Source organism: Aspergillus ochraceoroseus, assembly GCF_002846915.1.
Source record: "Aspergillus ochraceoroseus IBT 24754 chromosome Unknown P175scaffold_3, whole genome shotgun sequence".
In the NCBI taxonomy this organism is placed as follows: domain Eukaryota; kingdom Fungi; phylum Ascomycota; class Eurotiomycetes; order Eurotiales; family Aspergillaceae; genus Aspergillus; species Aspergillus ochraceoroseus.
In genome coordinates this window covers 213,664-241,158 of record NW_024468478.1, presented here as the reverse complement: position 1 = coordinate 241,158, position 27,495 = coordinate 213,664, and the positions used below count along the sequence as shown (strand labels likewise).

Genomic DNA, 27,495 nt, shown 5'->3' with positions numbered 1-27,495 from the left:
GGCCCAGTCCCACTGGCGACTGGTGGCCGTTTCGATGCTCTGGTTGATAATTACCTCCAGAGTACTACTGGGCCGAAAGAGGTCCGGGATAGATAGAGCCAACCCCTGGGACTTGGCGATTGCAGCAACTTTCATGGCAGTGATCGAGTCTCCACCCAACTGGAAGAACCCATCGTCGAGACCAATTCCATCCTTCGGAACTTGCAATACCTGGGCCCATATGGCCTGCATTTTACGCGCAGACTCCGAAACGGGGGGCCGTTTGGTGGCCTGGCGCGGTTGGCGACGGTAGCTCTCGATCTGCTCACGCGTTAGATTCTGAACAGCCTGTCGCAGGCGTCGGCGGTCTGTTTTGTCGGAGACGGTTCGCAGCATGTGAGAGACCGGAAAGAACACAGATGGAACCATGTAGGTTGGGACTCTCTGGCGTAGGAGAGCTTCCACCGTGGCTACGGAGTGATGGAATTCTGCGGTGGCACGGAGGAATTGCTCAGCCAAAGTGTCGGTGACTGGGGCACCTTTGACCGAGACAAATGCTACGAGCTGTTCCTGACGACCCTCAAGAGAGACGACATCCACGACAACTTCATCGGCGTCTGGGTAGCAGGCGAGGATATGGTATTCGACTTCTTCGAGTTCAATTCGTTGACCCCGTAGCTTGACCTGCATGTCTCTGCGGCCAACGTAACGCAGGGAACCTTCGTTGGTGTACTGCACGAGATCGCCGGTCCGGTAGAGGCGAGAGGCCGTATCAGCTGGCCGGAATAGCTCCATCCAAGACGGACTAGCGATGAAGGCAGCACATGTTTTCTCTTCATCACCGAGGTATCCACGGCCGACAGTTGGGCCTTCAATAAGCAACTCCCCAACCGCTCCGATAGGCATTAATGTGTTTGGATCTATAGGATTGGTGACCCAACAGACACAGCCAGTGCCGTAGCCAATATCCCGCGGATCAGTCGCCCGAGTGATGTTGGCCTGAATGGTGGACAGCACACAGCATTCGGCGGGGCCATAAATGTTCAGGAGCCTGACATGCGGACTCCAGATCTCTATCTCCGCTTGAGACATCGGTTCTCCTCCTAAGACAATCACCCGAAGCGATGGCATCTGATCCGGGGAGAGCTGGCGAAGCAAAGACGGGGTGAAATCGGCCCAGTTGATCCCGTACTTGGCCACGACCTGAGCCAGCTCGGCCTTGCGTTCCTCCTCGGAGGGTACGCAGATGCAGCCTCCAGCTGTCAGGGTTACCAGGGTGTCTGATATGCTGACATCAAACGCGTATGATGCAAACTGTAAGGCACGGGTTTCTTGGGTCATTTGGCCGGTCTGGATGTATGATTTGGTGCTGGTGGCAAATGCGGCGTTCTCGATTATCACGCCCTTTGGAGCTCCCGTAGACCCGGAGGTAAATACCGCATAGAGGGCATTGGATGAGGATGAAAATGACGATAACTCGCTCTCTTCCGTAGCACTGTTGTTGTTGTTGTTGTTGGGGGTGGGTTGGAACACCTTAGCCTCCGCGCCTATGGGGATGATCGTGTCCGCTAGGGCTCCTGCCGAGGCGGCCAGAGAGATGGATGACAAGACACAGAGAGCATTAACTTTACGACAGACGGTCTCATTGCGCGATAACGGAGTGGAAGGATCTAACAGAACGAATGCCGCTCCGGCCCTCATAACAGCCAATATCGCAACAGTGGTCCATTTGGATTTTTCAAAGTATACAGGCACAAAGACCTCCGGGCCTACCCCGTGCGAACGCGACAAATGCGTTGCAAGTTTCAAGGACAAGTCATCAATCTCCCCATAGGTGAAGCCGCCATCCCAGGCACAGACAGCGGGAGAGCCTGGCTGGCTGCGACACTGTTCAAGAATTAGGTCATGCATGCAGATATCAACCTTGGGAGGCACTTGGCCGTTCCAATGCTTAAGTTCTTGCAAGTCTCTCGCGCTGACACTTTCAATCCGACTTAAAACCATAGAGGCATCATCATGCTGGACTCCAGCGATTTGTACCAGAATTGTACGGAACTGGTCTAAGATTCGCTGCATTTGCTCCACGGGAATAACCTGATCATCGTAGACGGCCTGCACACGGACACTATCATGTGCCAAATCACAGACGAGCGTCAGTGGGTATGTGCCAAAGGTTGCATGATTGAGCAAGTCGTGGTCCTGGGTTGTTTCACGTAGATACTTGTACTGGTATTGGGGAGGGGATTGGATCACTACCAGAGTTTGGAACTGGCAAGCGGCGGCGGTGTCACTCCCTAGATGGCCAATGTGGTACAGTCCTCGCTGCTCAAATGGAAGCATCTCGTCCGCCTTCGATAGAAGGGATTCCAGAGCATCAGTGACACGGGTAGTCGGAGACAGGTGCACGCGAAATGGGACAGTAGCGATAGTTGGACCCGACATGTCCCCAATACCGGGGAGCGGCTCCCGTCGCCCTGTAAGGGTGACGCCGAAAGTGACGTCCAGTGAGCCGGTAGACTGCGCCACCAGCAGCGCCCAGCCCAATTCAATCACAGCAGACTGTTCTGCCTCGGTCATGATATGAGCAAAGGGTACCTGTGTAATCATCGAGCCTCTGGCAGCCGCGATATATGAATCAGAGGGAAGACGAGGGAACCGTGATGCAGAGGCCCCCCCCAGTTGGGATCGCCAGTAGTGGGCAGAGTCTTCAGACTGTGCGGAGAGGGAATGTGCTGTGAAATCAGCAAATACCCGCGGTGCCAGTGGGGTGCCATCATATGCTCTTTCAATGTCTTTAAGCACGACATTGAGAGACCAGTCGTCATACAGGGCGTGATGTATGGTGATCACTAGAGCAGTCTGTTCCTGACCCTCGATGATGCCAACACGAATCAATGGCGCACCCGGTGGCATTTGCTGTTGACTGTCACTAGCCAAGTAGGTGTTCCAATTATCTGAAGAAGAAATCTCGACACCTTGCCGAACCACCACTTGCAGTGTGCCATGCTCACTCGCTTGGATTAGCCTTGTGCGCAAGATGGTATGCGCGTCAAGGGTGGCTACAATGGCATCTCGGAATCGGGTGATGTTGGTATCGCGGGGTAAGGTATAGATATAGCGGGCAATATAAGCATTCAAACTTTTAACAGAAAGAGCAAAGAGGCCTTCTTGCGCGGCGGTGCAGGGATAGATATCCTCAATTTGTTCTATCGGAACCTGACATTGTTGTGCGGCCAGCTGGAGGAGGGAATCTTTCTCAAGGTTCCCATCACAGAGGAAGGAAAAGCTGGACCCTGGCATCTTGAGGCTTAGATGATGATGATGATGATGATGATGATGATGATGATGATGATTTTTTTTTATTTTATTCTCCGGGAATGAAAGCAAAGAAATAGCGAGGAGCTTTGCAGGATATCATCACCAGGGCGAAATATTCAGCGTAAAATACCAGATTTCATCGATACTGTTATTACGGTACGGAGTTGTATTACCTGGAAATTCGCTAATCATACGAAAGTAACAGGTAATGCATATATATACATACAGCATATACTCCGTGCCGTGTTGATATTTTGATGGCTTACCCTGTGCTATGTCTGTTGGCCAGGGTTAAATTGGGATTGTTCTTTGTATTCTAGGGATTACATGTCCTATGCTAACTAGGGGGGATCTACTGTGTGATATGCCACTGATTTGCTCGCCAATATCCCTCTGGATCCTTTGCCTGGAAGTTCAGGAACGAAGCCCTATTCGCAGCAAGCTTCGGGATCTATGTATATATCACAGCATCCACACAAGTAGCTTCATCTGAGTTTTTGTCCATGTCGGGAACATCACAATGAGTACCCCATTCACTCTCTATACGGCGAGGGACCGCCCCGACCTACTTCGAGCCCTCGATGAACCGGACCACCCACTGAATCTGCCCTGGCCCGAGTTTCTCGACCAAGACCTGACCTTCCAGCTCTTCAGTTCAAAACTGACCCGGTTCGAATCACTAGCACACTTCCAATTCCTCGCCGTCGAGCGTGATGCAGCGACAGATGAGGAACACGTTGTAGGGTTGGCCCGATCAATACCCTTTTTCTGGCCTGAGGTCGCCGCGCTGGACCTGTCTTCCGGCACCGACAGTCTCTCTCGACATCCCAAGATTCTCAGCACCCTTCCTGATGGAGGCTACGACACCATGCTGGCGCGAGGAGTGCACCAATATCTCGCTCGGGAGGGCCGATTGCTAGAACCGCTGGCCCTCACTGCAGACCAGGAATCGGATTCTGCAACTGCTCGACGCCGGGACCCGCCCAATGCTCTCTCTGCGCTTTCCATTACCGTGCGGTGTGATCGTCGTCGAATGGGGCTGGCTGAGGCTTTCATTGCCCAGATGAAGCAGACCGCAATCGAGCAAGGACTTCTTGCGTTGGTTGTGCCCTTGAGACCCACTCGGAAAGCTGAACATCCACAAGTCAACATCTGCGACTACATCAGATGGCCGGTTGGCGAGGGATTGCCGCCCACAGGTCATGTATTGGAACAATCGAAACCATCCCTCTCCTTGCTGGGTAGTGCAAACTTGCCCTTTGACCCTTGGTTGCGCAAGCATCTCCGTCTGGGGGGGAAGATCGTCAAGGTTGCCCAGAGCAGCATGATCGTACATGGAACGGATGTACAATGGCACCGCTGGACCAATATCGATTTTGAACAAGTGGGGCATCCGAGCTCTGAATGTCTCAAGAGCAAAGAGCAAGACTATGTGGATGTGGTGATTCCTGCGGGTTTGGTGCCAGTGCGATATTACTATGAAAAGAGGATCGGCGTTTATCGAGAGCCTAATGTGTGGGTATTTCATGAGCTGAAAAGTAATAGACATTAGCTAGTAATCTTTTTTTATTATTATTATTTTTTTTCTTTTTTTTGCTCTTAGATTAGCTGCATTTATATTGCATATTATAGTATAGTATATTATAACCCGAGGACTTCGGAAAGAGCTACGTATCTTGTATCCACTACACCTTGAATATAAACGAGTAATGTCAAACAAAGTCTTTAGCTAATATGTACTGTAAGAGAGAAATCAATGAAAAGAGAGAAAAAAAAATAAAAATAAGATCAGATCAGATACTAGGGTCGATTGCAAAATCAAACCGCACTGTCTCTGCCAGTAAGAATCCGGCGCTTGTTTTTAGACGTATCACCGCGCAAGATCCCAAATTTGGCCTTGATCCAATTTTCACTGGTAAGGAAATCTTCCCCTTCAGGTAAACAATCACTGTTGAGTGGAACCATTGGTGCTTGGTTCTCCGGCCGCATCAAGAATGCAAAGCTGTACCGTTCGTTCATTCCCTTGCCGGGCAACGAGGCGACCCGGTGCAAGACGCTCCGGAATAAGCCCCCGGACCAGAGGCTCATTGCATCGCCTAGGTTGATCAGCGCGTGGTTCTCCTTGGGCATGATATACAGCCACTCGTCGCAGCCATCTGGCCGAATTTGGAGCCCTGGCGAGTCGGCAAAGAGCATGGTGAGAGAACCAAGATCTGTGTGAGGAGTCTGGGGCACACGGAATTCAGAATCACCCTCACCCGAAGGAGCGTATTTGAGGAGGCGGATGATATCGGGGGCCGGGGCGTCGGCACGGTGGAAAGTGGCTAAGGAATGGGACTCAGGGAGGTCAAGTTCAGCCGACAGAGCCATGAAGATATGCTGGGCAATATCAATGCAAGTAAGCGTAAAGTTCTGAAGAAGCGGCATCTGGGTGTCGAGGAGAGGTGGGTGAGGAAATTCGTTGAAGGCTAGGATGCCGTTTCGAGGGATCTATATATTCATTCATTACGACTTGTGGTCATTGACATGGGGGGGGAGGAGAGAGAGAGAAAGGTGGATTCTTACAGCATAACTCTCAAAGCCATCACGCTGGCCTTTGATGCCACCAATATTCCGACGTATGGGTTTGTATCTGGAGAGTGTATAAGTATTTCTGTCCTGGATAAGAGGGGATGCAATTGGGATTACCCGTTGAGCTTCAATTCCCCAACCTTGTCTACATCATACTTCATCTTCTCTTCCAGGTCCAGCGCAAAGAGAGACTTGCTAAAGTTGTAGATGCCCTCAATAAGGTCGGAGACTTTAAGCTCACCCAAGTCATCATTAAAATCCAGGTAAAAGATGCCATCCTCTTGGGCAGCGGCAACCAGCTTCCGCTTCTCCTCCAGGGAGCCGTCGCGAAGACCTTGAAGCCGAATGGTCTTCAGGGGAGCAAACAGTGATGGAGGCACATCTAGCTTCATCCTGATGGCAAGCCAGCAAGCAGGCAAGCTCTAGAAATTAGGGAGAGAAAATGGGGAGAGAATGGACAACAAGTGTTGCTACACTTGATCCATTCTTCCCAACATTAAGATATAAAAAAACTTCATATGGAATCCATCGTACTTTTGCAATAAAATCCCCCGAGTGTATAGTTAGTTTATCCCACAATTAATAATAGCTTTTGGCTGCATATTGGCTCCATCGGAGGCAGGATCTGCTGTGCTACATGCTCTCTGCCTGCATCGAAGGAAGGGCCCTAGATGGGGCAAATACAGGATGCAAGGACGAGTATTTCTCTACTGGTCATTACTCTACTTGTCCAGTCAAGTATTACAGCTGTTGTTACTGAAATGCTGTTTTGTTGAATCGCAAAATCCTACAGAGAACTACTCGCGTAACTTTCCCAACAGAACCCAGCCTTGCGCGGTGTACAATCTAATATGCATATATATGGCTAGGAGAATAGACACATACAGAGACTAATACAAAAATGGCGCTGTAGGAGATTCAATTTCATCATGGGCGTGGTTGGTGCAGTTGGTGAGTTGAGGAAGTATAGGCGTCCCATCGTACCGCGGGCTCATGTAGACGGGTTATTGAGCAATGGGAAGTCAAAGTCCACCGTTGCTTGCGTCAATTTTCTTGTATAGTTGCAAAGTAGTGGCTCAAGGCCGTCGTAATCTACTACACTTATATAGCGAGGACTGGGCTGTCGAGCAGATTGGCAGTGGATACATGGTACTTCCTGGATCTCCGTACGCTTCCATCCATTCCACCCGTGTCAAATTGGGAGTGGGAAGGAAATACAGGCTCGTCAATTTCGGGGTTTTCTCCATGTCTAAGGTAGAGGTCCAAGCCTCACTCAGAAATCTCCTCCACCGTTTGATTGGGCCATGTCTAGCCTTGATATGAAATTGTGAGCCACTTGCAGCCACACTCCTCACAGGGAGACAGTGTCCCTCGCTCTATCATGGTCTCTGGACGACGGGGCCCACGCGGAAATGGCACTGATCCCTTATCTTCAACGACATCGGCGTCATTCTCTGGATCAACGTATACAATAGCCCCAACCGTGCCTGTCTCCTGTGCATTGAACACTTGTTCGCCCCGGAATACGGTCAGGCTGTGTTGTTCTGCATATTGCGAGACCTGTGTCGCCTTCACAATGGGCAATCTTGCCTTCAAGTGTTATACTAGCGCGGACCAGCGCTTAGAAGTCGTCTTTCGAACCCAAGTTAGCAAAAACGTGTAAGGAGCAGTGACATTCCCGCTGATCGAGAAGCCACGAAGCCCGAGGAACGCCATAATAGCACTGCAAGGAGCACGACACAAGTCGCAGCAATAGGCGCGGGGGATTTAGTCCACCGCCAGTTCGACAGTGAATGGTTACGCTCAAGTCATACAAGTCAAAGTACAAGTACAATACCAGAGTACGTACGGTGCACGCATATACCGCCGTAAGTCGGTGATCGGCGAACCTCGAGATTCATTCGTGATAAGTGCAGAAAGCTGACGCCGTGGACCCAGTACTACATACGGGATGCTTTCAGCTGCTACAGACTCTGCATGGCATGTGTGGGTTCTTGCCATGCAGTCCCAGCACCGGCTATAGAATTACTACTACAGAGTTTGGATGGCAGGCCTAGTTGCCGCAAGGGACGAATGTGGTGGCTGGCTAGGGTATTTTCCAGCGAGTTGTGGCATTCAACTTGTCTAGACTCAAAAGCTTTTACGGGGCGAAGGATCGATCCTCCCTCTCCTATTTTGGGCACTCTTCACCAAATGGACGTGCGTCCCACCGCACGCGACGCAAATGTCGGTCTGGATCCTTGACCTCTTTCCGCGCATGCAGCCACCGTCTATTATCCAAGAGGATCAGTGTACCTTCGGGGAGCAGCGCAGGAGTGAGCTGCAGCACTTCCTTCGCGATATCTGGGCCGTGAAGAAGAGATCTGAGCTCTTGCAGAGCCGCTTCAGCACGACCGGTTAGCGGTGTGAAGATGTCTGCCCGGAATCGTAACTGTGGTCGATGGGGAGTCCCTGCGTGGCTCGATTTCTCCACGGCCAGCACTGGTCCAACGATCGAGAGCTGGTCGCTGTCTTTGATGAACTCCGGGGGGACCTGGATGCGATATTCCGCGGTGGAGAGTGCTTCGCGTGCACCGGACGACAGCCGGGCAAGCAGGCAGTCGACCTGGAGAACCGAGAGGATGCCTCCACCGCATTTGTCGGGATAGAGAACCTGGAGGGCGAAAAACCGGGGGGGGGAGTTTTCGTAGCTGCAGTCCGTATGCCAGGGGAATGTATTCATGGTCTCTGAACGCGCGCGGGGGCGGCGGCCTGCCGTCCCCTTACTAGTCGGCGTGGTAGGGGCTGAGTTGTCACATACGGGACGAACGTCCCAGAACCAGCCCCGGGAGGCGCTGTGGTCAATTGGGAGGCCGTGGCCATACTCTCTGTTCAGGCTCCGAACCACCTGCTCGAGATAGCGGCAGCTTGAATCCTCAAAGTGCAAATTTACTTTCAAGATTCCCGCAGTATCCAGAAAGTGGTGGATCTGGCTCACATGGGCCCTGTCGTGAGAATGGCCGACGTGGCCCGCATCCAGTTGAGGTACATTCGGCGGCAGTGTAATTTTTGCACTGGCTAATTTTTCTTCAGGGTCAACTCTATCCTGCACTCACTCCAATCCGTGTCTTGAGGGAGTCGTGCACGTACAGAAGCAACGAGTAGTCTGCCAGGGCTGCGCACATACTTTCAGCTGTTTCCCAGCCTGTCTTAGCAGCTGCCGCATGTTTTATGAGGGCAAAAGTGGAGATACAAGCAGCAATATCTACTAACTATTCTGTGCGCAAGGTACTTTCTCAACCTCCATGCGTGGAACGGTTGAGCGTAGTTAACAGGGTCGATGAATCACACCACTAGCCCAAGAAGATAGTGATTTGGCTGTAGCCGTTCTTACTACTCCGTACTCCGTGTGCACCAGGATCTCTAGAAGATACCCCCGACGTTCAGGGATGTAGTTGTGGACCTATAAGGCCCCCCGAAACAGCTCAAAGAATTTGGCTACCTTTAGCCATCCTAAGCCACCCCCTTACTCCCGAATATGCACGACGTAAGAGAATACAGGGGTTGATAGTACGGGAAAATCGTACGGCGACAGATACATGAGGAGTATCACCTTTCCACTTGGCTGCATGCCGCCTGCTTAACCGAGGTGAACACACTGAGATGAGCGCGCAGGAAGAGACTGGGGGGGTGAGACACTTACTAGAGTTATACTCAGTCTACACTGTATGGATTCACGGCTTGTATTGTTTACTGCGACGCTCTGAATCATGAGCCAAAGAAACATGGAAGATTTTCCAGCTGCAATAGTTCTGTGTCTGCTAACTATATCATTCAGCTCCAAGGTAGCTAGCTGATACAGTATTATTTGGTCCACATCTTGATGGTATTTACGGTATTATGTTATTTACTGTATTACAGTATTTACGGTATTGTATTTGTCTGTTCTTGTCACCAGATCCAGCTTGCCCTATTTTGCATTGATTCGCTTCAGTGATCATCAGCGATCCTTCACGATAAGTAATGGCATGAATGAATGATTTTGAAACCCACGGAAAAATTGTACTACTGTCCTCCGCTTATACTGAGAAAACACGGCAACATGGAAGAAGCCTTTGAGCCAGCAGTATTTCCTGCCCTGCCACATGACGCCTACCAGCCCGCGGCGACGGAGAGGATCGGGGTAGAAGTTGGTCTTGATGGGTCCACGCAGCGGAGCGTGCTAGCAAGCTTCTTGACGCTTTCCTGGGCCATCGTGTTGGCTACCTATACAGATGTCAATGATGTTGCGTTTGGTCTTCTGCAATCGCCGTCGCTGCTAGATGTGCAGTCATTTGCAGTGAGGATCGATCCCCAGCAGACTGTCGAGGCCGCCCTGAGCAAGGTGGGCGCGACACGCACAACCGTGGGTGCAAGTCGATGGAACCATGTCTTGATTGTCAGGGAGCAGTGTTCGACGGGCCAGGAAGATGGAAGCTCATACCCGCTGCAAGTTGACTGTGTCGTCGGCGAGAAGGGGGTTCGTTTGCAGGCTCTCTTTGACTCCAACTGTATCGCGCCCGAGACAATGCAAATGATGTTGTTTGAATTCCGCCATGTCTACGGTCTCATACAACAACAACAACAACAACAACAACAACATCCAGAGACCGTGCTTCGTGATATCCAAGGCATCAGCCCCGAAGGAGCCGAGCAACTGAAGCGATGGAATGCTGCAGCCCGTGTCCCCCGCGAATCATCCCATCTTGCCCACCACCTGATCGAAAAACAGTGTCGGCAACGTCCGTCCTCCCCAGCTGTCTGTGCATGGGACGGGAACCTCACCTACGAAGAGCTTGATGTGCAGGCGTCGAAGCTCGCCGCACGGGTCTTGCTCCCCGCCGGCGTCGGCCCCGACCGCTTCGTTGGTCTGGTCATGGAGAAATCCATGTGGACTACCGTCGCGATGCTCTCCGTCATGAAGGCTGGCGGCGGCTTTGTACTGCTAGATGCCTCTCAGCCTGTTGCGCGTCTCTCCCTGATCTGCGGCAAGACTCGACCGCAGTTCTTGTTGGCATCGGCCAAACACGTGCCCATTGCCGAAGCACTGAACGTCCCCTTTCAGGTTGTGTCGCGAGAGATCATGGATTCGATTGAGCCGGCATTGCGGCCGAGAGAAATCCCAGTGCAACCGCATAACATCCTCTATGCTGGCTTCACCTCAGGCTCTACCGGCGAGCCCAAGGGGTTTGTAATGGACCATTCGGCCTTCTCTAGTGGTCTGGACGCTTACTGCCAGCAATGCAACCTTGACGCGCAATCCCGCGTGCTGCAATTTGCGTCGTATGCATTTGTGGTGAGTCTCACGGACCAGATGGCTCCGCTCACTCGGGGGGCTTGTGTCTGTGTGCCCTCGGAAGAGCAGCTACAGAACAATCTCGCCGGGGCCATCCAGGGCCTGAACGCCAACTGGGCCAAGCTGACGCCGTCCGTTCTCCGGCTGATCGAACCCAGCGAGGTCTCTGGTCTAGAAACCCTGATTCTGGTAGGCGAAGGGATAACTGCCTCGGAATTAGCCCGGTGGCAGGGCAGAGTCCAGCTTTATTCACTTTATGGCCAATCCGAGAATGCCAAGGGGACCATGCTGTCCAGCCGCATGGAACCCAACTGCGATACCGTCAATATCGGCCGCCCATTTGCGGCTACCCCATGGATAGTCAGCAGCCAGGACCATAACGTTCTCGTCCCCGTTGGAGCAGAAGGCGAGTTGCTCCTGGAAGGCCCCTGTCTCAGCCGCGGGTATCTGGAGAACGAGGAGCAAAATCGGATCACCTTTGTGCAGGACCCGACATGGTTAAAGCAAGTTCATCATCATCATCATCATCCACATGGCTACCAGGGGCCCCGTCGATTCCTCAAGACTGGGGACTTGGTGCGTTACGATCCCAAGGACGGCACGATCCGTCTGCTCGGCCGGAAAGGAACGCGGGTCAAGATTCGTGGCCAGCGGATTGAGCTTGCGGAGATCGAGCATCACCTGCGAGGGCCGTTTGCATCGCGCGAGCCCCCCGTAGTCGAAGCCGTCACGCCATCTGACGACACGAACCCGATGTTGGTCGGCTTTGTGCCTGTCGGGGGAGACGGATCTTTATTCCTTGCTCCAAACGGGCCGTTTCGCCAACAAGCGCAGCAAGCAATCTCTCAGCTGCGTCATGCTCTCCCCAGCTTCATGGTCCCCGCTGCCTTGGTTTGCCTCGGGGCTCTTCCCAGAACGCCGACTGGGAAGCTTCATCGACGAAAGCTGCGAGAAGAGGCCTCCCGGCTCACCCGGGAGGAGCTCGCCGCGTATACTTCCGATGAGGTCGCGCATATAGACCCGGCCACGGAGCGTGAGATCCTGTTGCAACGCGGCTGCAGCGAAGTGCTGGGTCTCCCGCCTGGCAGGATCGGAATGCAAGCCAACTTCTTCGACCTTGGAGGCAACTCTCTCACGGCAAGACAACTGGTCACTCGTGCGCGGCAAAGCGGCTGGATCATTACCATCGCGGATGTTTTCCAACAGCCATCGCTGGCAGCGCTTTCCCAGTGCGATCGGTATAGCGAAGAAGCAGAGGACCAGAATCATCGGGTTCGAAATCCCGATCCGTTTGAAGCCATCCGCACCGAGTTCCTTGGTCAGCTCCCGGCGCCGCCGTGGACGGCCGCCCAGATCGAAGACGTATTCCCAACCATCGAGGGCCAGTCCACCTTCGCGGCAGCACATGAGCTCGACTACTTCCTGTTCGCGGTGACGGGCGCCGTCCGTCCCACGCAGTTGCACCGCGCTTGCCAGACCCTCGTCCAGCATCACACGATTCTCCGATCGGTCTTCACACCCTTCCAGGGGACGATCCTACAGGTGGTGCTGCGCCAGGTCGCCGTGGAATTCACGGTGGAACCCCCGAAAGACGGACACGGACAAGACGACGCAGTTAGCCGGGCCCAACGGTTCTGCGCCATGGATCTGAAGCGCCCATACCGCGCCGACGAACCCAGAGTCATGTTCAAGCTCATCATCCAGGACGCTGCTCCTGCCGCCGCAAGCGGGCCGCCGTCCGTGCTGGTGATGCGACTGCTCCACGCCCAGTACGACGCGCTCTGCCTTACCACCATCACCTCGGATCTATTAGCCGCCTACACCGGACGCGAGGACCACCTCATCCGAACCGAATCGGACTTCTCGTCCTACGTGCGCCAGTGCTTCTGGCACCGAACCCCGGCCGCACTGGCGTTCTGGAGGGACCTCCTCCGAGACTCTGCGCAGCCCACGCCTGCGCCCCTGGCGGAGCTCCCAGTGGGCGGCGGCCCGAACGAAGAAGGAGAAGCCAGCGTGAGCTTCGCGCGAACGATTCCGCTGCCCGTTCCGCCCTCCGGGACCACCATGGCGACCGTGATCAAGGCGGCGTGGGCGCTGGTGCTGGCCCAGGAAACGCGCTGTTCGGATCTGGTCTTTGGCCAGTTTGTCAACTGCCGCAGCTTCGATCTCCCGGGCATAGACAGGCTCCTGGGCCCCTGTTTCAATATCATCCCTACTCGGGCGCGCGTCCACCCCCACGGCTTGCGAACGGCGCGGGACCTACTGCGGGAGATCCAGCTGCAACATAGTCGGAGCGTCGACTTCGCGACCATGGGCTGGAAGGACATCGCGGCCAGCTGCACGCAGTGGGGGGGAAGCGCGCAGCAGGGCTCAGTGGTGATGTACCAGAATTTCCAGCGCGAGGTTGAGAGTGAGCAGGGGGGGCTGCGGCTTCGGAAGATCGGCCAGATGTTCAAGATTCCGCCGCTGAAGACTCTTTACGTGATTGTCTTCCCCTCGGAGACAAGCTTGTCGGTGACCTTGGAAGCGTCCAATGCGATTCTTCGCGAGAAGGAGGCGGAGAGCACGCTGGACTCTTTGTGTGGGAAGATAGAGAGGATTTGTAAGTATCCAGATGAGAGGATATGACGCCAGTAGCTACAGAGTTCCTGGGCACATCTCTATAACTTGGTATCAATTTGTTTTCACTACAACCTGAGAGTCAGGCTACGGGTCTCTGATCTGATTATTCTGAATGACTGGCCGTTGAGCAAGTGAGCTGGGGGATTTGAGCGCTACCCTTTGATGTCTATAGTATCCATCGCTGTCTCTCCTAGTGTGGAACGAGTCAATAGTCCAGCCGATGCCTGTCTTCTTTAATTATTCACGTATACAAGCTCACACATCACCTTGGCACACAAGAGACACTGTGTCCCTGATGACTGGATATCCCGAGAGCCGCTCGAGATAGCAATAGATCTGTACATGGGCAAGAGATTGCCATCACTCCTGAGACCGACATAGTTCGACACTCTTCTGAACGGCTGCCTCGAAATCAGGCTCAAACACCACGTTACCCAGGCCAGACGATTCAATCTAGAACCCCAGCCAGTCAGTACTGATAGAAGAAAGGAAGGAAGAAATGCACTTCCCAATTTCAAGCCCTGTTCAAAATTCGTTCCCTGCAGCCGGACCACGACAGGAATCTTGAATCCCCCAGTCGTGGCAGCAGCAGCAGCAGCAGCAAGGATCGACTCGGCGATTAAATCACACCGAACAATTCCTGTACAGAAACAGTAAGTCTCTTTCTTTTGTAGGGGCTTGTAGGTCCTTTTTAGGGGAAATCTATACTCACCCCCATAGATATTTATCAAAAGACCCTTGACTCGAGAATCCCGATTCAAGATCGAAAACGCCTTGGAGAGCGTCTCCTTGGTGGCGCCTCCGCTGATATCTAGGAAATTCGCACATCGCCCCCCGTACAGAGTGACCAGGTCATTCGTGGCCATGGCCAGTCCGGCGCCGTTAACAACCACGCCGATATCGCCGTCCAGACGCACGTAGGAAAGACCCAGCTGCGCCGCTTCGTACTCGTCGGCTTCCTCGGGGAGGTGTTCCTCGAGACTAAAGAGCTCCGGCTGGCGGAACTTGGCCGAGGGGTCGAAGCTCAGTTTCGCATCTAGGCAGATAAAGGAGGAGGGTGCTTCTTCAGTGGTGCGCACGAGAGGGTTGAGCTCGAGGAGCGTGGCGTCCTTCTCCTGGAACAGCTTGACCAGCTGGTGCAGGAGGCGGGCGATGACTTGCATTTCGCAGTCGGGGAACCCAAACTGGGCCTGGATGTAGGCTGTGATCTCCGGGGTGATGCCCGTGGGGAGATGGAACCAGAAGCGCTGCAGTCGATCTACGTTGGATTCGATATCGACGCCTCCGTCGGCCGACATGAGGAGCACGGGGGTGTATCGTTGGCGATCGAAGGTCACGGCCAGGTAGAATTCCTGCGCAATGTCGACGGATTTGTAGATATAGAGCTTTTCCACCAGGATGCCGCGCGGGGGGGTCTGGTTCGTGACGAGACGGTGGCCGATCATTTTGCATGCACTTTCGTACGCCTCGTCTGGCCTGGTAAGCTAGACATGTCAGCTTCTATCCCGTTTTCCTTTCCGGATTCTGTTTCTTTTTTTCTTGTTTTTCTTTTTTTTTTTTGAATATGAACCCACGAATTGACTATGCGGACTCCGCCTTTCCCATCGCTGCTGAATCTCCCCTTGCCACGTCCCCCTGCTAAAATCTGCGCCTTTAAAACCGACGGTGCGTCTATTGTAATCTGGTCTTAGCTGCAACCCTCCCTCCCCTTACAGGTTGATCACTTACTGATATTGTATACAACATCCCGCGCAGCCTCCGGACTTCGAACCACGAACCCATCGGGAACCGGAATATGGAACTAGAAACCCGTAAGCTTCACATCACTCACTCACTAGTACCTAGTAGCTAGTAGGGTCTCGGGGCTGGCCTACTTCCTTCAAAAGGTGGTGGGCATGGTGCTCCAAGAGGCTCAACTGACGCACTTGTGCTTTCAATGGGCCACGGCCACCATGACACTGCGGCGATTAGCTTCTCGAGCACAGAAGAGAGATAGCGAGGGGAAAAGCATACGCCTCGAAAGAGAGGACGAAGTGACCACCAGCGGATCATGAGAGAGAGAGAGTCTTTGTGATTCTTTCGTAGGGACTTTTTACAGACTCCCCCGGAAAGGTTGATTCCATTTTTTTGCGGGGTGAAAGCGATCGTGGGGATTAAGATGGGGTTGACTTTGGTAATGACATCAACAGTGCTTGGGTAAGGATTTGGTTCGTGCCGAATAACCAGCAGATGATTTCCTTGCTGGTATTAGTAGAAAAAGTATCCGGTCTTCAGCCATTGTCGCATCAAGGTTCTATAACATATGGTGATCGTCAAGGGTATAAAACCGAGGATGGTCTATTCACGATGGATTAATTACATTAACAGTCCTATATATACACAGGGTAGTATATATCTTATTATATACCTCATAAACTCTCCGTAAATCGACTGCCTCGGCTCCCATCATAGCTTGGGTGACTTCGCCCCAGCGCATCCGGCCGTTTTGGGATCGCCATGCTCGGCGTCGCAGGAGGCATAGGAAATGCTCCCGACGTCCGTACCGTGCTCGCCTCGGTCCCCGTGGGTGGGTTAGCCATTCCGGCCACGGGGGTGCGCGCGGGGGATGGTCGAAACACAACAACGTCGTCTTCGGCTGCTTCTCGGGTATAGCTGGCGTCCAGGGGCATCCCATACGGAACGGAAGGGGGCGGCTGTGAGATTGGAGACCGCGGTAGCACTGGCGGTAGGGTGGTACTGTAGTCGGACCCGGTTGGGGACCCTGCGTCGAGGCCGCTGGTGCTGTACTCGAGGCCGGGTTGTACGCCAGTTGGGAGCTTGCGGCCGGAGATCTTCTGGAACCCGCGTTCGCTAGGCTCGGAGCTAAGAATGCTCTCCTCGCCTGCGGATTGCCGCGACTGTCGCCAGCGCTTCATCAGCGCGGGGGCAAAATACGCCGCTCCAAAGATCGAATCCTTATTCGAGCTCCGCACGACCATCTGACGTGTGGACCCTTCTGCTGCACCCGCACCTGCACCACTTCCATCGCCTTCTGTCAATCCAGCCGGCGCTGCAAATAAGAGACCCTTCTTCCGCCGTCGAAGCAGCAGGAAGAGCAGGAGAAAAAAGATCGTGGCCCCAGCGACGCCACCAACCACGCCTCCGACTATCTTCCCCGTAGTCTGTGCGTCCAATGACCCAGACCCCGACGAAGACCCGGTGGGAGAAGGAGTCACTGTGGAGGTAGAATTCGAGCCACCACCTTCGTTACCCAATACGGTCCCGCCTGAATGTCCTGAATTTCCTGAATTTGAGGAAGGATCAGAATAGTGCGGGTAGGACGCCGTGCTGGTAGACGTCCGAGACGTGGTCGTCGTCGTCGTCGTCGTGGGCGTCGTTGGAGTCGTAGTGGTCGTGGAGCTAGTGGTGACGGAAGGAGTGGTAGTCGTTGTAGTTATCGGGGTTGTGGTGCTTGAATAAGCGCTGGAACTAGATGTTTCACCTGAACTAATCACTGATGTTGTATCTCGAACACTGGTGGTGGAAGTGGACGAGGGAAGCAGGGTAGCAAGTGAAACGACCGCCGTGGGAATGTCGATGCTAGATCCTTGGAACGAAAGGGTGATTCCAATGGAGCCCCCAAGAGTGTTTACGGGGGGGGTGGTGGTGGTTTTTCGGGGGGTAATCGAAACAGTTGGTGACGTGGTAGAAGAGGTAAAAGAGGTGCTAGCGGTATTAGAGGTAGTCCCCAAGGCCGTGGAGCCAGAAGTAGATGAAGGGGGAGAGGTAATGGGATCAGTAGTTGTCTCTGCTGGAACCGTTGTCTCGGTAGTCGTCGATGTCAACGAGGTTTCCGCAGCTGTCGTGGTTGAGATCGTTACGCTCGGGTCACTTGGGGGATCACTTGAAGAAGTTGAACCGGAGATGGTCGTGATCGGGTCAGGGGCAGCCGTAGTAGTGGTTGCTGTTATCGATTCCGGCGGAGGCAGAGTCGCAGTAGTTTGCGATTCGACCTGCTGACGCCTGTCCAGCACCGACGACCATTCATCGGCCTGCTCAGATGATTCCAGCACAGCCCTAGTATCCAACACCTTCTTCTCGCCATGGTGGTGAGTATCCAGCCGATGTTTCCTCAACAATCTTTCGTATCGACCATGTCTTGAAAGGCCATGGCTGGCCATGCTGGCTGGATTCGAAGGTGCGAGAAAACGGGGATCGCCACCAAGCCAACGGTTGAGTGGATGAGCGGTAGTAAAACAGAGGGAAAAAAAAAAAAAAAAAAAAAAAAAAAAGTCGCTCGGAGCAGCAAAGAGTGGGGGAGAATCGAAGTGAGATGTCTGCCTGCACGACACTCGGATAGTATGAGTAGTAGTTTGGAAGGAAATCGAAAGTCGAGTCGGACGCGATAACAAAAGGGTATTGACAAAAAGATCCAAGACGATACGAGAAAACTGAAGGAGCGACGAGATCAAGGAGCGGACATCAACAGACACACACTGCCGACAAAAGAGGGAAATCCAAAAGCATCCAGACGGATCTGACCAGAAAGCGAGAGGCAGTCAGTGGGACCCGCGCAGCAGCATCCGCCTTGAACCTACGTACCGAAGAAGAGAAATGAAAAGAGGATTTTTCTGGGTGAAATGCACTCCAATCCTAGTCCATATTTGCCGGAAGCAGGAAGAGAAAAAATCGATATTTCATTCCGTTCCGAAGCGCGGTTGAGATCCACGTTAGGACCCAAGGTTCTGGCCAGGGAGTACCTGACTGCTGGATGACAATCCGTCAACGGATGAAGGGTTATCTGATTGGGGAAGAGAATGGAAAAAAAAAGGATGGAAAAGAAGAGGGGGGGAAAGAGAGAAAAGCGCTGGAGAGAGAAGAAGAAGAAGAAGAAGAAGAAGAAGAAGAGAAGAAGAAGAAGAGAAGAAGAGGAGGAGAAAAGGAAGGCGTATAATTAGAGTCCGAGACTTGCAGTGGGACTAGTCAACTTGATCATCCTCATCCTCTTTCTCTTATTTCAGATTCTGATATTCTTCTTCTCCATCTAAGATATTCTACAGAATCCTGTTTCCTTTTTTTCCTTCCGGTCATAACATCACATCCATTGAATACCATCCAGCCGTGTCTGAAAAGTCTCCGTTTCACCACTTTTGCCCGATTCTCCTGTCTTACTATCTGATCTTATATTATCTTATATTATCTTATAATATATTATAATATATTCATCTGATGAAATGCGTTTCCATCTGCAAGGTACAGATTATAGATGCAAGGTACCGTTTACTCTTCTGGTCCCTATATAATGCTATATCCGGAGACGTAGATATCCACCCCCTGGGTTGGTTGGTGCTGCTATTATTATCTTCCTTTGGAGCGTACGTCGACCGTCATCTAAAGTGGATGAGATGTTTTTCTTCTCGACGATTCAAGGATATACACTCACACAACCTCTCATCTATGAGGCAAAGAGAAATTTGCCAGGAATGTGGGCAACCCAATGCTTATCTTGACGTGGAATGCTTCTTTTTTCTTTCTTTCCCCCTTTTTATTTTTACGCGAATCCGTAACCGGACTAAAATCTTCCCGAATTTTCGCATACTAAAACAAGAAATACCCCCGTCGGGTCTTCCCACTATACACAACACACGATTCACCGCTAGGTTGAAATCCATTGGCTGAATCATTCACACACAGTTGGGGGGAGAGAAAACAAGGTAGTAGGGGAAATGTATAATAAGGAGGTGAGAAAAAAGAAAAAAAAAAAAAAAAAAAAACAAAAAAAAATAAGAGAGAGAGAGAGAGAGAGAGAGAGAGAGAAACAAAAGAGAAAATGCCCAGTTCAACGCTGTTCAAGATAACTATGAGGGATATTAATATGACAAAACGTTCACCACCTCCTCAAAATGTCTCCAGCTCCTCATTGGGTTCGGTTTCGGCGGGGATCTCGAATCCTTCCTGTAGACAGACAGTATCAGACGGCTGCTAGTCCAAAGTTTATGATCATGCATCGTAAGGACCTACCTCGGTCGAGTAGAGAATGTTCTGGATCTGCTTCACCAGGGAATCATCCTCCTTCTCCAGTTCGGGGTCCATCTCAATAGCACTTTGCAACAGAAGCTCAATGTCCCGGAGCTTGGAAAAGTAAAAGTCCCGCTCCTTCTCTAGGCCCGCAATTGCCTCCTTCTGCGTGCTGATCTCCTGCTGCAGAGCCGTCACGTTGGCACCGCCGGCGCCTGCTCCTGCAGCTCGCGGCCGAGCAGCGCCGGTAGTGGGGGTGGTTCCACGGCGAGCACTGCTGGCAGAGCTTGCACCGGGACGGGGGGCTGTTGCAGCGACGGGGCCACCTGCAGCCTTTCGGCGGCCAACCGCGTCGTAATCTCCACCTGGGTAGTGTTGGTCCCAGTATCTCTTTGTCCACTGGAGGAACTCCAGGTTGTCCTGCATGCGGCACTTGGTGAGCTGCTCGACGGGGATGGGCTTTTCAACCTGGTGACGGGTGAAAATGTCTATCACCGGGAACTGGTTAGCGGCTCCGATCTTATTCCTTCCCGGTATCACATTCTGCCATTCTCGGGTGCAGGCCTTGACGTACTCTGAAGGACTTTGAAGTTTTGGAGATAGGCGTATTCCGTATTGACATTGAACTTTACTCGGGACATAGGCGCATCCACTACAGTGGGAAGGATTCCGTTAGTCGTTGGCTTCGTAAACGCCAGGGCCTTCTCGGCTTCTCCACAGATCACTTACTGAAGATCGAGTCGAAGATCTGACATAATGCCGCTCTGGAAGGATACCTTGTCAGCGTCTGGCCAGACTCAACGCCATCTCATCACCATCTGCAGATTTCTCAACAGCTGGGACTAGCTGCGAGTACAAGGGTGCAGTGTCCATCCTACCCAGTTCCACACTGTTCAACCTTGGTCAAATTCAACTGCAGCAGGTTGTTAAGCCATGCCAACAGCTCCTGTCTATTCATCCAACAATCAAATAGCGTCAGTGTCCAAATCCTGCCTCTGCACGAAAACTGTGTCTGAGTGCCCGACGAACCTGGACTCGCCCATGGTGGGGTAAGCGGTGCAGCAAACGAGAAATTCGGGGAGGGGGAAAGTTGAGGGAGGAAGGCGGGGGGGGGGGGGAGAAATTGGCAAGAAAAAAAAAAAAAAAAGAAAGTCTGTGTTGGAGCTTGGGCTCTGTTGGCTTGTTTGTGTAGGGAGACAAGAGATAAATAATGGATGGATATGGATTGTTTGGTTTCTGTCGACAAAACCCACGGCGCTCCTTGACGCTAAGCTCCTTTGGGCCAATCAGTGACTTTGCCAGGATTTCAGGCACCGAGCGTGATTCCTCAGGCAATACCCAAGCGCGGACTTTGTGGATTATGCGGATTATGGAGATGTTATACCTCCGTACCTACGTAGAGATGAGGAAAGATGTGAAGGAAATGGTAAACCCCTCATGGAATTGTCCCCCCCCCCCCAAAAAAAAGGCAAAGCAATGCAGATATCTAATCGCTAGTCCCAAAAGCAAATCCAAAAGCTAAAACGCATCATTCAAAAGCAAAAACTCCAAGCAACAAAGACTTTTCTTCCGCGTCATGCCCGCGCGAAAATCCAAACGTCTAGGGTCTATGCGAACCGTCTACTCTTCCAATAAATCAACGCCATCTAGTCCATATCCAAAATCCATGATGACAGCGCGTGAATCCTGGCTGGTCGCAACAATACGTCTATAATCCGATTTCACGCTCAACATCCAGCTGGTCGTCCAGCCGGGCAGGTCAATCGACAGCTCCCCGCTCTGGGCATCAAACACTTTGACGCTCATGTCATAGCTTCCACTAACGATTCGCTGGTTCATGCTATCCAGGTGCAGGGATCGCACGAGGCCGGAGTGGCCCTTGAGTTCGTTGACCATATCCCCGGTGTTTGCATCGAATTGGTAGATCGCCTGGTCATTCCCACCCGTGAGAATGGTCCGAGCGTCATCGCTGAATTCCACACAGGCCAGGCCCCGGTCTTTGCTGGGGAACTCTTTAACGCAGAGACCAGAGGTAATGTTCCACAGCTTGGCGACACCATCCCCGCTCGCAGAGACAACAAGATCGCCACGCAGTTGAACAGCATTCACTGGTCCGCGATGGCCAAGCAGCTTCTTGACCAAGGCTCCAGTGTTTCGATCCCAGACACAGATCGTAGTGTCCTTGGAGCAGGACACAATATACCGGTCATCGAAGCAAACATCCAGCACCCCGGCCCTGTGACCTTCGAGCCGGCGGATCGGCTTGTAGTCATTCTGGATATCCCACACAATACAGCTGAAATCTGAGGACCCAGTGACCATAATCTCGTCGTCAAACTGCAGGCACAGAATGGAAGCACTGTGATATTCAGAGGTTTGCTCCATCGGCGCGACAATCCCAGCGGAGCGGGTGGGAGGTGGGCAAATGGTGAGAAATGGCGGCTTCCCAGCGGATTGCTGGGCTGGGTTGTTGACCGGCCCGATGTTGGGAACATCACTTGGAGGGGGGCCAATGATCTTGCGGCAAGGCCATGGGTAATGAGCATCCCACACTCGAATCGTGCGATCGCGGGAGCCAGTGATAATCTTGTCCCTACGGAGCAAAGAGGTTAGTGGAAGGAGTAACGCAGACAGGAGTAGAAAGGGGGGGGGGGGACATACTGATCAAACTGAGCACAATAGACACTGTCTGTATGTCCGTGGAGATAGATCGCGGCGGCCTTGCCTTCCTTCCATCGTTGCTCCAAGGCCCGACGAACCAGGAACATTCTTTTCCAGTCTTGGTTGGGGTGCGACTTTCCAAGGCCGGGGGAAGGCTGCTTTCTGGTTCGAGGACCAGTAGGCCGACGCTGGCCATAAGAATGGCGGAACACGTGTCGCCAGATATACCGAGAGGAGGCCTGCTCACTCCAAGCACGAGAAACCAGTTCACAGTTCATCAAAGACTCAGGGTCGAGGTACGACAGCACTTGAGACATGATCTCTGCGGGGAGAGACCCTACCGGATCAATGCGAACCAGATCCAATTCTGCATCCGAAAACTCAGAACGATCACGGAGGTCAATGCCAATACCACTTTCAGAGTCGAGAGTAACCCTCATTTGATCCAACTTGCGCTCCGAGCGGGCCAATTCGTTCTGGGCTGCTGCTGCCGCTCTAGCAGCCGCACCAGCGTACACGTCATTGGGCAGAATCGGAGGCTCCAGGCCATTTCCCGGAATGGGAACGGGGACATAGAAATCCTGTAATGCGGAAATGCTGTTGAGAGAGGGCCGACGGCTGGTGCTGGGACCGTCGCGGACATTGAGATTTTGGGGGCCCGCCTCGGATTCAGCGTGCCAAGTATGATGGAAGGTGCGCGATGACTTGTTGCGAATTGTGACAGACAGGCGACGACCGAGGGCTCGCAGTCCGTCAACCGGGTGACGCAGGTTAGAGAAACTCTTCGCTCCACGACGCCTATGTGCGGGTTCGGGGAAATGGTTCATGTCTTCCAGCACCTGGCCTTCCAGTGTATCTTGGGAATCCACCGCTGACGACTCATTCCAAACGTCTTTCTCCAACGTCACACTTGGATAAACCGCCGATACGGTCGCAGTTCGGGGTCTGGTTCGGAAGGATAGTGAGGCATGTCTGCGGTGGGTGGGAACGACAACAGAGTCTCGCGGTGCCATGGCGAGTAGAATAATGATCTGAATGGACGTGAGATTAGAGGGGACGCTGGGTACCGAATATTATATTATATATTGACAGACGCGAGGTCCCCTTTTTTTCCCCGAACCTAAGACACGAGTTCAGGGGGTGGGTAGGAAAGATAAAACAAGAAGCAAGGAGGCGTCTATTTAAGTCTAGGAGCCCCTGGGTATCAAGATAGAAACTAAAAAGCAAGAAAAAGAGGGAAAAAAGAAAAAAGAAGAAGCAGCAAGAAATCCGGGGAGGTTGGGCAAGATGGGTAGTGGAGGGAAGGCAGATAAACTAAAGCGCGGAAGACCCCGATAAAGAGGAGAGATACAGAGAAAGTTGGGAGAAAACGAAGAGAACACAATAGAAAGAAGGATATCAACAGGAGAGAGAGAGAAATGAAGAACAAGACAAGCCCCAGAAGATGAGAACAGACAGAGAGAGAGAGAGAATAGAGAGAGAATAAATAGAGAGAGAGAGAGAGAGAAAATACAAGAATATTTGAGGATGCCTGAGGACGAAGGGAAGGCGGTGAGCAGGGTTTTGCCTCTTTTTTTTTTCTTCTTCTTTTTCTTCTTTTTGCCCCTCCCAAAAGTGTAAAATCGACGAGGAATAAAGTGGCGAAGAGCAGGAGAGGGAGGTTTCCATGGGTTTGTGTTCAAAAGTCAAGATCAGTACAAAGTATTAACTGAGCAACGTCTCGTCGTCTAGTCGATCAACTCCACCGTGGAGTCGCTTTCTGTATCCACTTCCCCGGATTCCCCCTCTACACAGAAAGACAGAGACTTCAAGGTGTTTGTTCTGAATAACTATAGATGCATGATCATCATTATTTATTCTGCTAACTATTAAATACCTTGTCATATCCAGTCAGTGTGAAGCGGTAGTGCACATCCCCCTGTTTCATCCGCAGCATCGCCTCCTGGAGCCCCTCCTCACCAATCTGGAGCTCTTCTACCCAACTCTTCAGACCCTTTTCAGCCGCCAGTTGCAGCATCTCTAACATCTCCCGTCGGCTCCCCAGATGACTGGCTCCGATCAATACACCGTTGGCAATCAAGTTCTGAGCCTTGATCACCTGTCCCGCCTCTTCCGGCAATCCCACGCTGATCCAGCGGCCGTGCACATCCATCATGGAGAGATACTTCTCAAGGTCAAAGCCCTCAGAGGAGTTGGCACAGTTGATGATCAGATCAAAGGAGCACCTGTGAGCCTTCTCCCATCCCTCCTCTGCGGTAGCGATATAGCCATCAGCCCCCAGCTTGAGCGCATCAGCCTCCTTGGCCCGCGACCGGGAAATTGCCCAGGTTTCCGCCCCCAGCGCCTTAGCGAACATGACCCCAAAGTGTCCAATGCCACCTAGGCCAACGATACCAACCTTCTTACCAGGTCCAGCGCCGTTGCGGACCAGGGGAGAGTACGCGGTGAGACCCGCACACAGCATAGGGGCCACGATGTTAGTCTCCAACGCCTCAGGAATCGGGAACACCCAGTGCTCGTGGGTGCGGATGTGCGACGAGTATCCGCCCTGGCTGACGATGCCAGTCTCGGGCCACTGGGCGCCGTATGTATCGATCATGAGGACAGGGCAGTAGGTCTCGTTCTCGTTCTTGCACTGCTTGCATTCTCCACAGGAGTAGGACTGCGCGCCCACTCCCACCCGCTCGCCCTCTTTGATCAGGGTAACCTTGGGTCCGACTCGGATGGCTCGACCGATAATTTCTGCTGCCGTCAGTATGACTTGACTTTTGGATTGCGAAGAGGTATCTATCCTATCTAGTTCTTACCATGTCCAACACAGAGAGGGAACTTCTGGGCTCCCCAGCCGCCTATACATAACAATCAGCTCCCCTGCACCACCTATTAAAGCAGCAGCAGCCATCTTCGTCGACCGGACATACCACTGACGGTGTGCACATCGCTGCCGCACACTCCGCATGCTTCGATTTTAATGTCGACGTCTGCATGTGTTAATCTGAATTCCTCATGCTTGACCACTAGACCATCCTACCATAGTCACCAAAGGGCTTCAGCTTAAACTGTACAGAGAGCCAATTGGTTAAAATACAAGATCCTTGAAAGCCAATGCATCCACTTGACTTACAAAGCGCTTGTGAAAGGTAGTAAAGGTCTCCGGGCTGTCAACCTGGAACCCCTCTGCTTCCTCAGGGTACGGCATTTTTTTGCAATTGGAATCAGGAAATGAGAAGAACGAAGAGAGGGAAAGGAAAGGAGCTTGAAAAATGGAGGGGAACCAAAAGATCGCCCTCAGTCAGGGCGTGGAGGAGGATATTTAAGAAATTTACCACGGCGAGATTAATTCCTCTCTATGAACTTTAGCTAGACGCTTCAGACCACAGCTCCTCCACAAGCACTGTATTTATTTACTGAAACGTGGGGGGGGGGGGGGGGGGACGGATCATCGCAACAACAATTATTATTCCATCCGAGTCACAAGTCCAGAATGCAGACATCGTGACAATTATCGATGTTGCGCGCCGCCTATCCCACGCCACCTGTTTTCTGTTTAGGTAGTTCCCTCAGGAATACTGCAATCTCATACACGGGATCAATTCAACCGGCGACTCGGGCGAGTTTGTCCACCTATAGCGTTTCGAATTTCTCGGACGAGAGGGGGCAAATTGCGGATTAGATTCATATTGGCTAATCCCCCCCGCGCAAGGGAAATATTCTACAAAAAGAGAAAAATTCAGAGTAGGTAATTAATTGGTTAGGTTCTCTTTTTCTGTTCCTCTTTGCGGTTCGCCCGCTTAAGCAACATCAGGCAGGGACTGCTCCACTGTCATGGCCTCCTTGATCCCATCCGCAACAGCCTGCACTTGGGCGTCACTCAGGCGTGCCAGAGGCCGGCGGGGGTAGCCGCCATACCCATAGTAAGACTCGATCGCACTCTTAGTGCCCGGGATAGCAGCCTTTGTGAGCACCCAATCCGCAGCACTGAGCAAGCCCTGTGTCTCCATGGCCTCCTGGAATCTACCCGCGCTCCACAGGTTGAAGACCTGCACACACAGCCGGGGGATGACGTTGGCGCCACCAGCCAAGATGGCCGACCCGCCCGAGGCCAGCGTCTGCAGGGTAAAGTCGGCAATCCCGCCGAACGCGACGTAAGGGTGGTTCGCGGCGGTCTTGGTGACAGGGACGGCGGCGGCGGCGGCGGCGGCGGGAGCCAGGGGGGATGGAGGGGTGATGGCGTGCATGGCGCGTGCGACACGGGTGAGCTTTCCGGTGTTGGCGCAGGTGAATTTGGTTCCGATGATGTTGGGGTGCTGGGAGATACGGATGATGAGATCCGAATCCATGTCGATGCCCGCGACAGCCCCGGGATAGTTGTAGAGGATCAGAGGGATGGGGGAGCCGTCCGCAACGGCCGTGAAGAACTCGTAGAGGGTCTCGTCGTTGCCCACGGCATAGCGGTAGTAGCTGGGGGGCACGATCAGGGCATATTCCGCACCAGCATCGAAACATTCCTTGCAGCGCTCGATGGTGCCGCGGATGCTCTGTTCGCTGGCTCCCGCGATAACGGGGACGTTCTGGAAGCCAGCCTCGTCGAGGGCGGAGCGAGTCTCGCGAATGACAGTCTGGCGTTCCTGGGGAGTGAGGTGGACGGCTTCACCGTTGGAGCCCATGCAGACCAGGCCAACCAGACCAGCTTTGGCGAGACGGACAGCATGTTTCCGGATGACTGGGATATCGAGATCTTCCGTGTCGGGGTTAAAGAAGGTCATAGTCGGAGCATAGACTCCGGGGCGGAGGGGGGTGAGAAAAGAAGGCATTGCGAATGAAGGACGGAGTGTACCTAAGATGGGAGCATTTGGGAGGAAGTTAAGTTGACCTCAGTATATTCACGCTATATATATACCTGGGTAGTAAATTATCCGGATTCCCTCTTTTCCCTTAGTATATGTAGTGTAGTGTATAGTGTACTCGGTATGCAAAAAGCCCAACTAAAAATACCCCACGTAAATTACCGGTTTTGTAATAGTACGGAAATC

General features: G+C 52.7%; 11 protein-coding genes across 11 annotated transcripts; 3 read left to right on the top strand and 8 right to left on the bottom strand.

Annotated features, from left to right (window-relative positions):
• Window positions 1-72: 72 nt before the first annotated feature.
• On the bottom strand, window positions 73-3,279 carry P175DRAFT_0436209 (uncharacterized protein; the record flags this gene model as incomplete). The annotated part of the gene is made up of 1 exon (XM_040893786.1): window positions 73-3,279. A coding segment is annotated over one exon (3,207 nt), but the record flags the coding sequence as incomplete, so codon positions are not given.
• Window positions 3,280-3,817: 538 nt separating this feature from the next.
• Window positions 3,818-4,849, top strand: P175DRAFT_0435454 (uncharacterized protein; the record flags this gene model as incomplete). The annotated part of the gene is made up of 1 exon (XM_040893733.1): window positions 3,818-4,849. The coding sequence occupies one exon, from the start codon at window positions 3,818-3,820 to the stop codon at window positions 4,847-4,849; it is 1,032 nt and encodes a 343-aa protein (XP_040752761.1).
• A 266-nt stretch (window positions 4,850-5,115) lies between these two features.
• P175DRAFT_0435863 (putative oxidoreductase, 2OG-Fe(II) oxygenase family) lies at window positions 5,116-6,260 on the bottom strand (the record flags this gene model as incomplete). The annotated part of the gene is made up of 3 exons (XM_040893765.1): window positions 5,116-5,787; window positions 5,871-5,886; window positions 5,986-6,260. 3 exons carry the CDS (start codon window positions 6,258-6,260, stop codon window positions 5,116-5,118), a joined length of 963 nt encoding a protein of 320 aa, XP_040752760.1.
• Window positions 6,261-7,444: 1,184 nt separating this feature from the next.
• Window positions 7,445-13,810, top strand: nrps6 (putative nonribosomal peptide synthase; the record flags this gene model as incomplete). Its single annotated transcript, XM_040898340.1, has 2 exons — window positions 7,445-7,525; window positions 10,313-13,810. 2 exons carry the CDS (start codon window positions 7,445-7,447, stop codon window positions 13,808-13,810), a joined length of 3,579 nt encoding a protein of 1,192 aa, XP_040752759.1.
• A 354-nt stretch (window positions 13,811-14,164) lies between these two features.
• Window positions 14,165-15,758, bottom strand: P175DRAFT_0508350 (succinate--CoA ligase subunit beta; the record flags this gene model as incomplete). The annotated part of the gene is made up of 6 exons (XM_040898339.1): window positions 14,165-14,257; window positions 14,281-14,444; window positions 14,517-15,280; window positions 15,379-15,475; window positions 15,533-15,605; window positions 15,756-15,758. The coding sequence occupies 6 exons, from the start codon at window positions 15,756-15,758 to the stop codon at window positions 14,165-14,167; spliced, it is 1,194 nt and encodes a 397-aa protein (XP_040752758.1).
• A 454-nt stretch (window positions 15,759-16,212) lies between these two features.
• On the bottom strand, window positions 16,213-17,964 carry P175DRAFT_0492041 (uncharacterized protein; the record flags this gene model as incomplete). Its single annotated transcript, XM_040895867.1, has 1 exon — window positions 16,213-17,964. The coding sequence occupies one exon, from the start codon at window positions 17,962-17,964 to the stop codon at window positions 16,213-16,215; it is 1,752 nt and encodes a 583-aa protein (XP_040752757.1).
• A 764-nt stretch (window positions 17,965-18,728) lies between these two features.
• Window positions 18,729-19,571, top strand: P175DRAFT_0181959 (uncharacterized protein). The gene has a single exon (XM_040892524.1). It carries the CDS (start codon window positions 19,013-19,015, stop codon window positions 19,460-19,462), a length of 450 nt encoding a protein of 149 aa, XP_040752756.1. The 5' UTR covers window positions 18,729-19,012; the 3' UTR covers window positions 19,463-19,571.
• On the bottom strand, window positions 19,532-20,896 carry eb1 (microtubule-binding protein BIM1). The gene is made up of 6 exons (XM_040900691.1): window positions 20,831-20,896; window positions 20,680-20,751; window positions 20,531-20,565; window positions 20,376-20,453; window positions 19,805-20,289; window positions 19,532-19,738 (listed from the first exon to the last, which is right to left on the bottom strand). Exons 1-6 carry the CDS (start codon window positions 20,842-20,844, stop codon window positions 19,682-19,684), a joined length of 741 nt encoding a protein of 246 aa, XP_040752755.1. The 5' UTR covers window positions 20,845-20,896; the 3' UTR covers window positions 19,532-19,681.
• A 355-nt stretch (window positions 20,897-21,251) lies between these two features.
• P175DRAFT_0556343 (F-box/WD repeat-containing protein) lies at window positions 21,252-23,933 on the bottom strand. Its single transcript, XM_040900690.1, has 2 exons — window positions 22,463-23,933; window positions 21,252-22,394 (listed from the first exon to the last, which is right to left on the bottom strand). The coding sequence occupies exons 1-2, from the start codon at window positions 23,473-23,475 to the stop codon at window positions 21,422-21,424; spliced, it is 1,986 nt and encodes a 661-aa protein (XP_040752754.1). The 5' UTR covers window positions 23,476-23,933; the 3' UTR covers window positions 21,252-21,421.
• Window positions 23,934-24,323: 390 nt separating this feature from the next.
• Window positions 24,324-25,661, bottom strand: P175DRAFT_0476372 (NAD(P)-dependent alcohol dehydrogenase; the record flags this gene model as incomplete). The annotated part of the gene is made up of 5 exons (XM_040895275.1): window positions 24,324-25,207; window positions 25,270-25,311; window positions 25,384-25,443; window positions 25,494-25,521; window positions 25,587-25,661. The coding sequence occupies 5 exons, from the start codon at window positions 25,659-25,661 to the stop codon at window positions 24,324-24,326; spliced, it is 1,089 nt and encodes a 362-aa protein (XP_040752753.1).
• Window positions 25,662-25,880: 219 nt separating this feature from the next.
• On the bottom strand, window positions 25,881-27,360 carry P175DRAFT_0500265 (dihydrodipicolinate synthase family protein). Its single transcript, XM_040896920.1, has one exon. It carries the CDS (start codon window positions 27,274-27,276, stop codon window positions 26,254-26,256), a length of 1,023 nt encoding a protein of 340 aa, XP_040752752.1. The 5' UTR covers window positions 27,277-27,360; the 3' UTR covers window positions 25,881-26,253.
• Between the last annotated feature and the right edge of the window lie 135 nt (window positions 27,361-27,495).

Coding starts and splice junctions, on each gene's coding strand:
- P175DRAFT_0181959 (XM_040892524.1), top strand. CDS start 19,013: ATGAAATGCGTTTCCATCTGCAAGGTACAGATTATAGATGCAAGGTAC.
- eb1 (XM_040900691.1), bottom strand. Junction 20,566..20,679: donor GTTGAACAGTGTGGAACTGG/GTAGGATGGACA, acceptor GTATCCTTCCAG/AGCGGCATTATGTCAGATCT. Junction 19,739..19,804: donor ACATTCTCTACTCGACCGAG/GTAGGTCCTTAC, acceptor GTCTGTCTACAG/GAAGGATTCGAGATCCCCGC.
- P175DRAFT_0556343 (XM_040900690.1), bottom strand. CDS start 23,475: ATGGCACCGCGAGACTCTGTTGTCGTTCCCACCCACCGCAGACATGCC. Junction 22,395..22,462: donor TATTGTGCTCAGTTTGATCA/GTATGTCCCCCC, acceptor TTTGCTCCGTAG/GGACAAGATTATCACTGGCT.
- P175DRAFT_0500265 (XM_040896920.1), bottom strand. CDS start 27,276: ATGCCTTCTTTTCTCACCCCCCTCCGCCCCGGAGTCTATGCTCCGACT.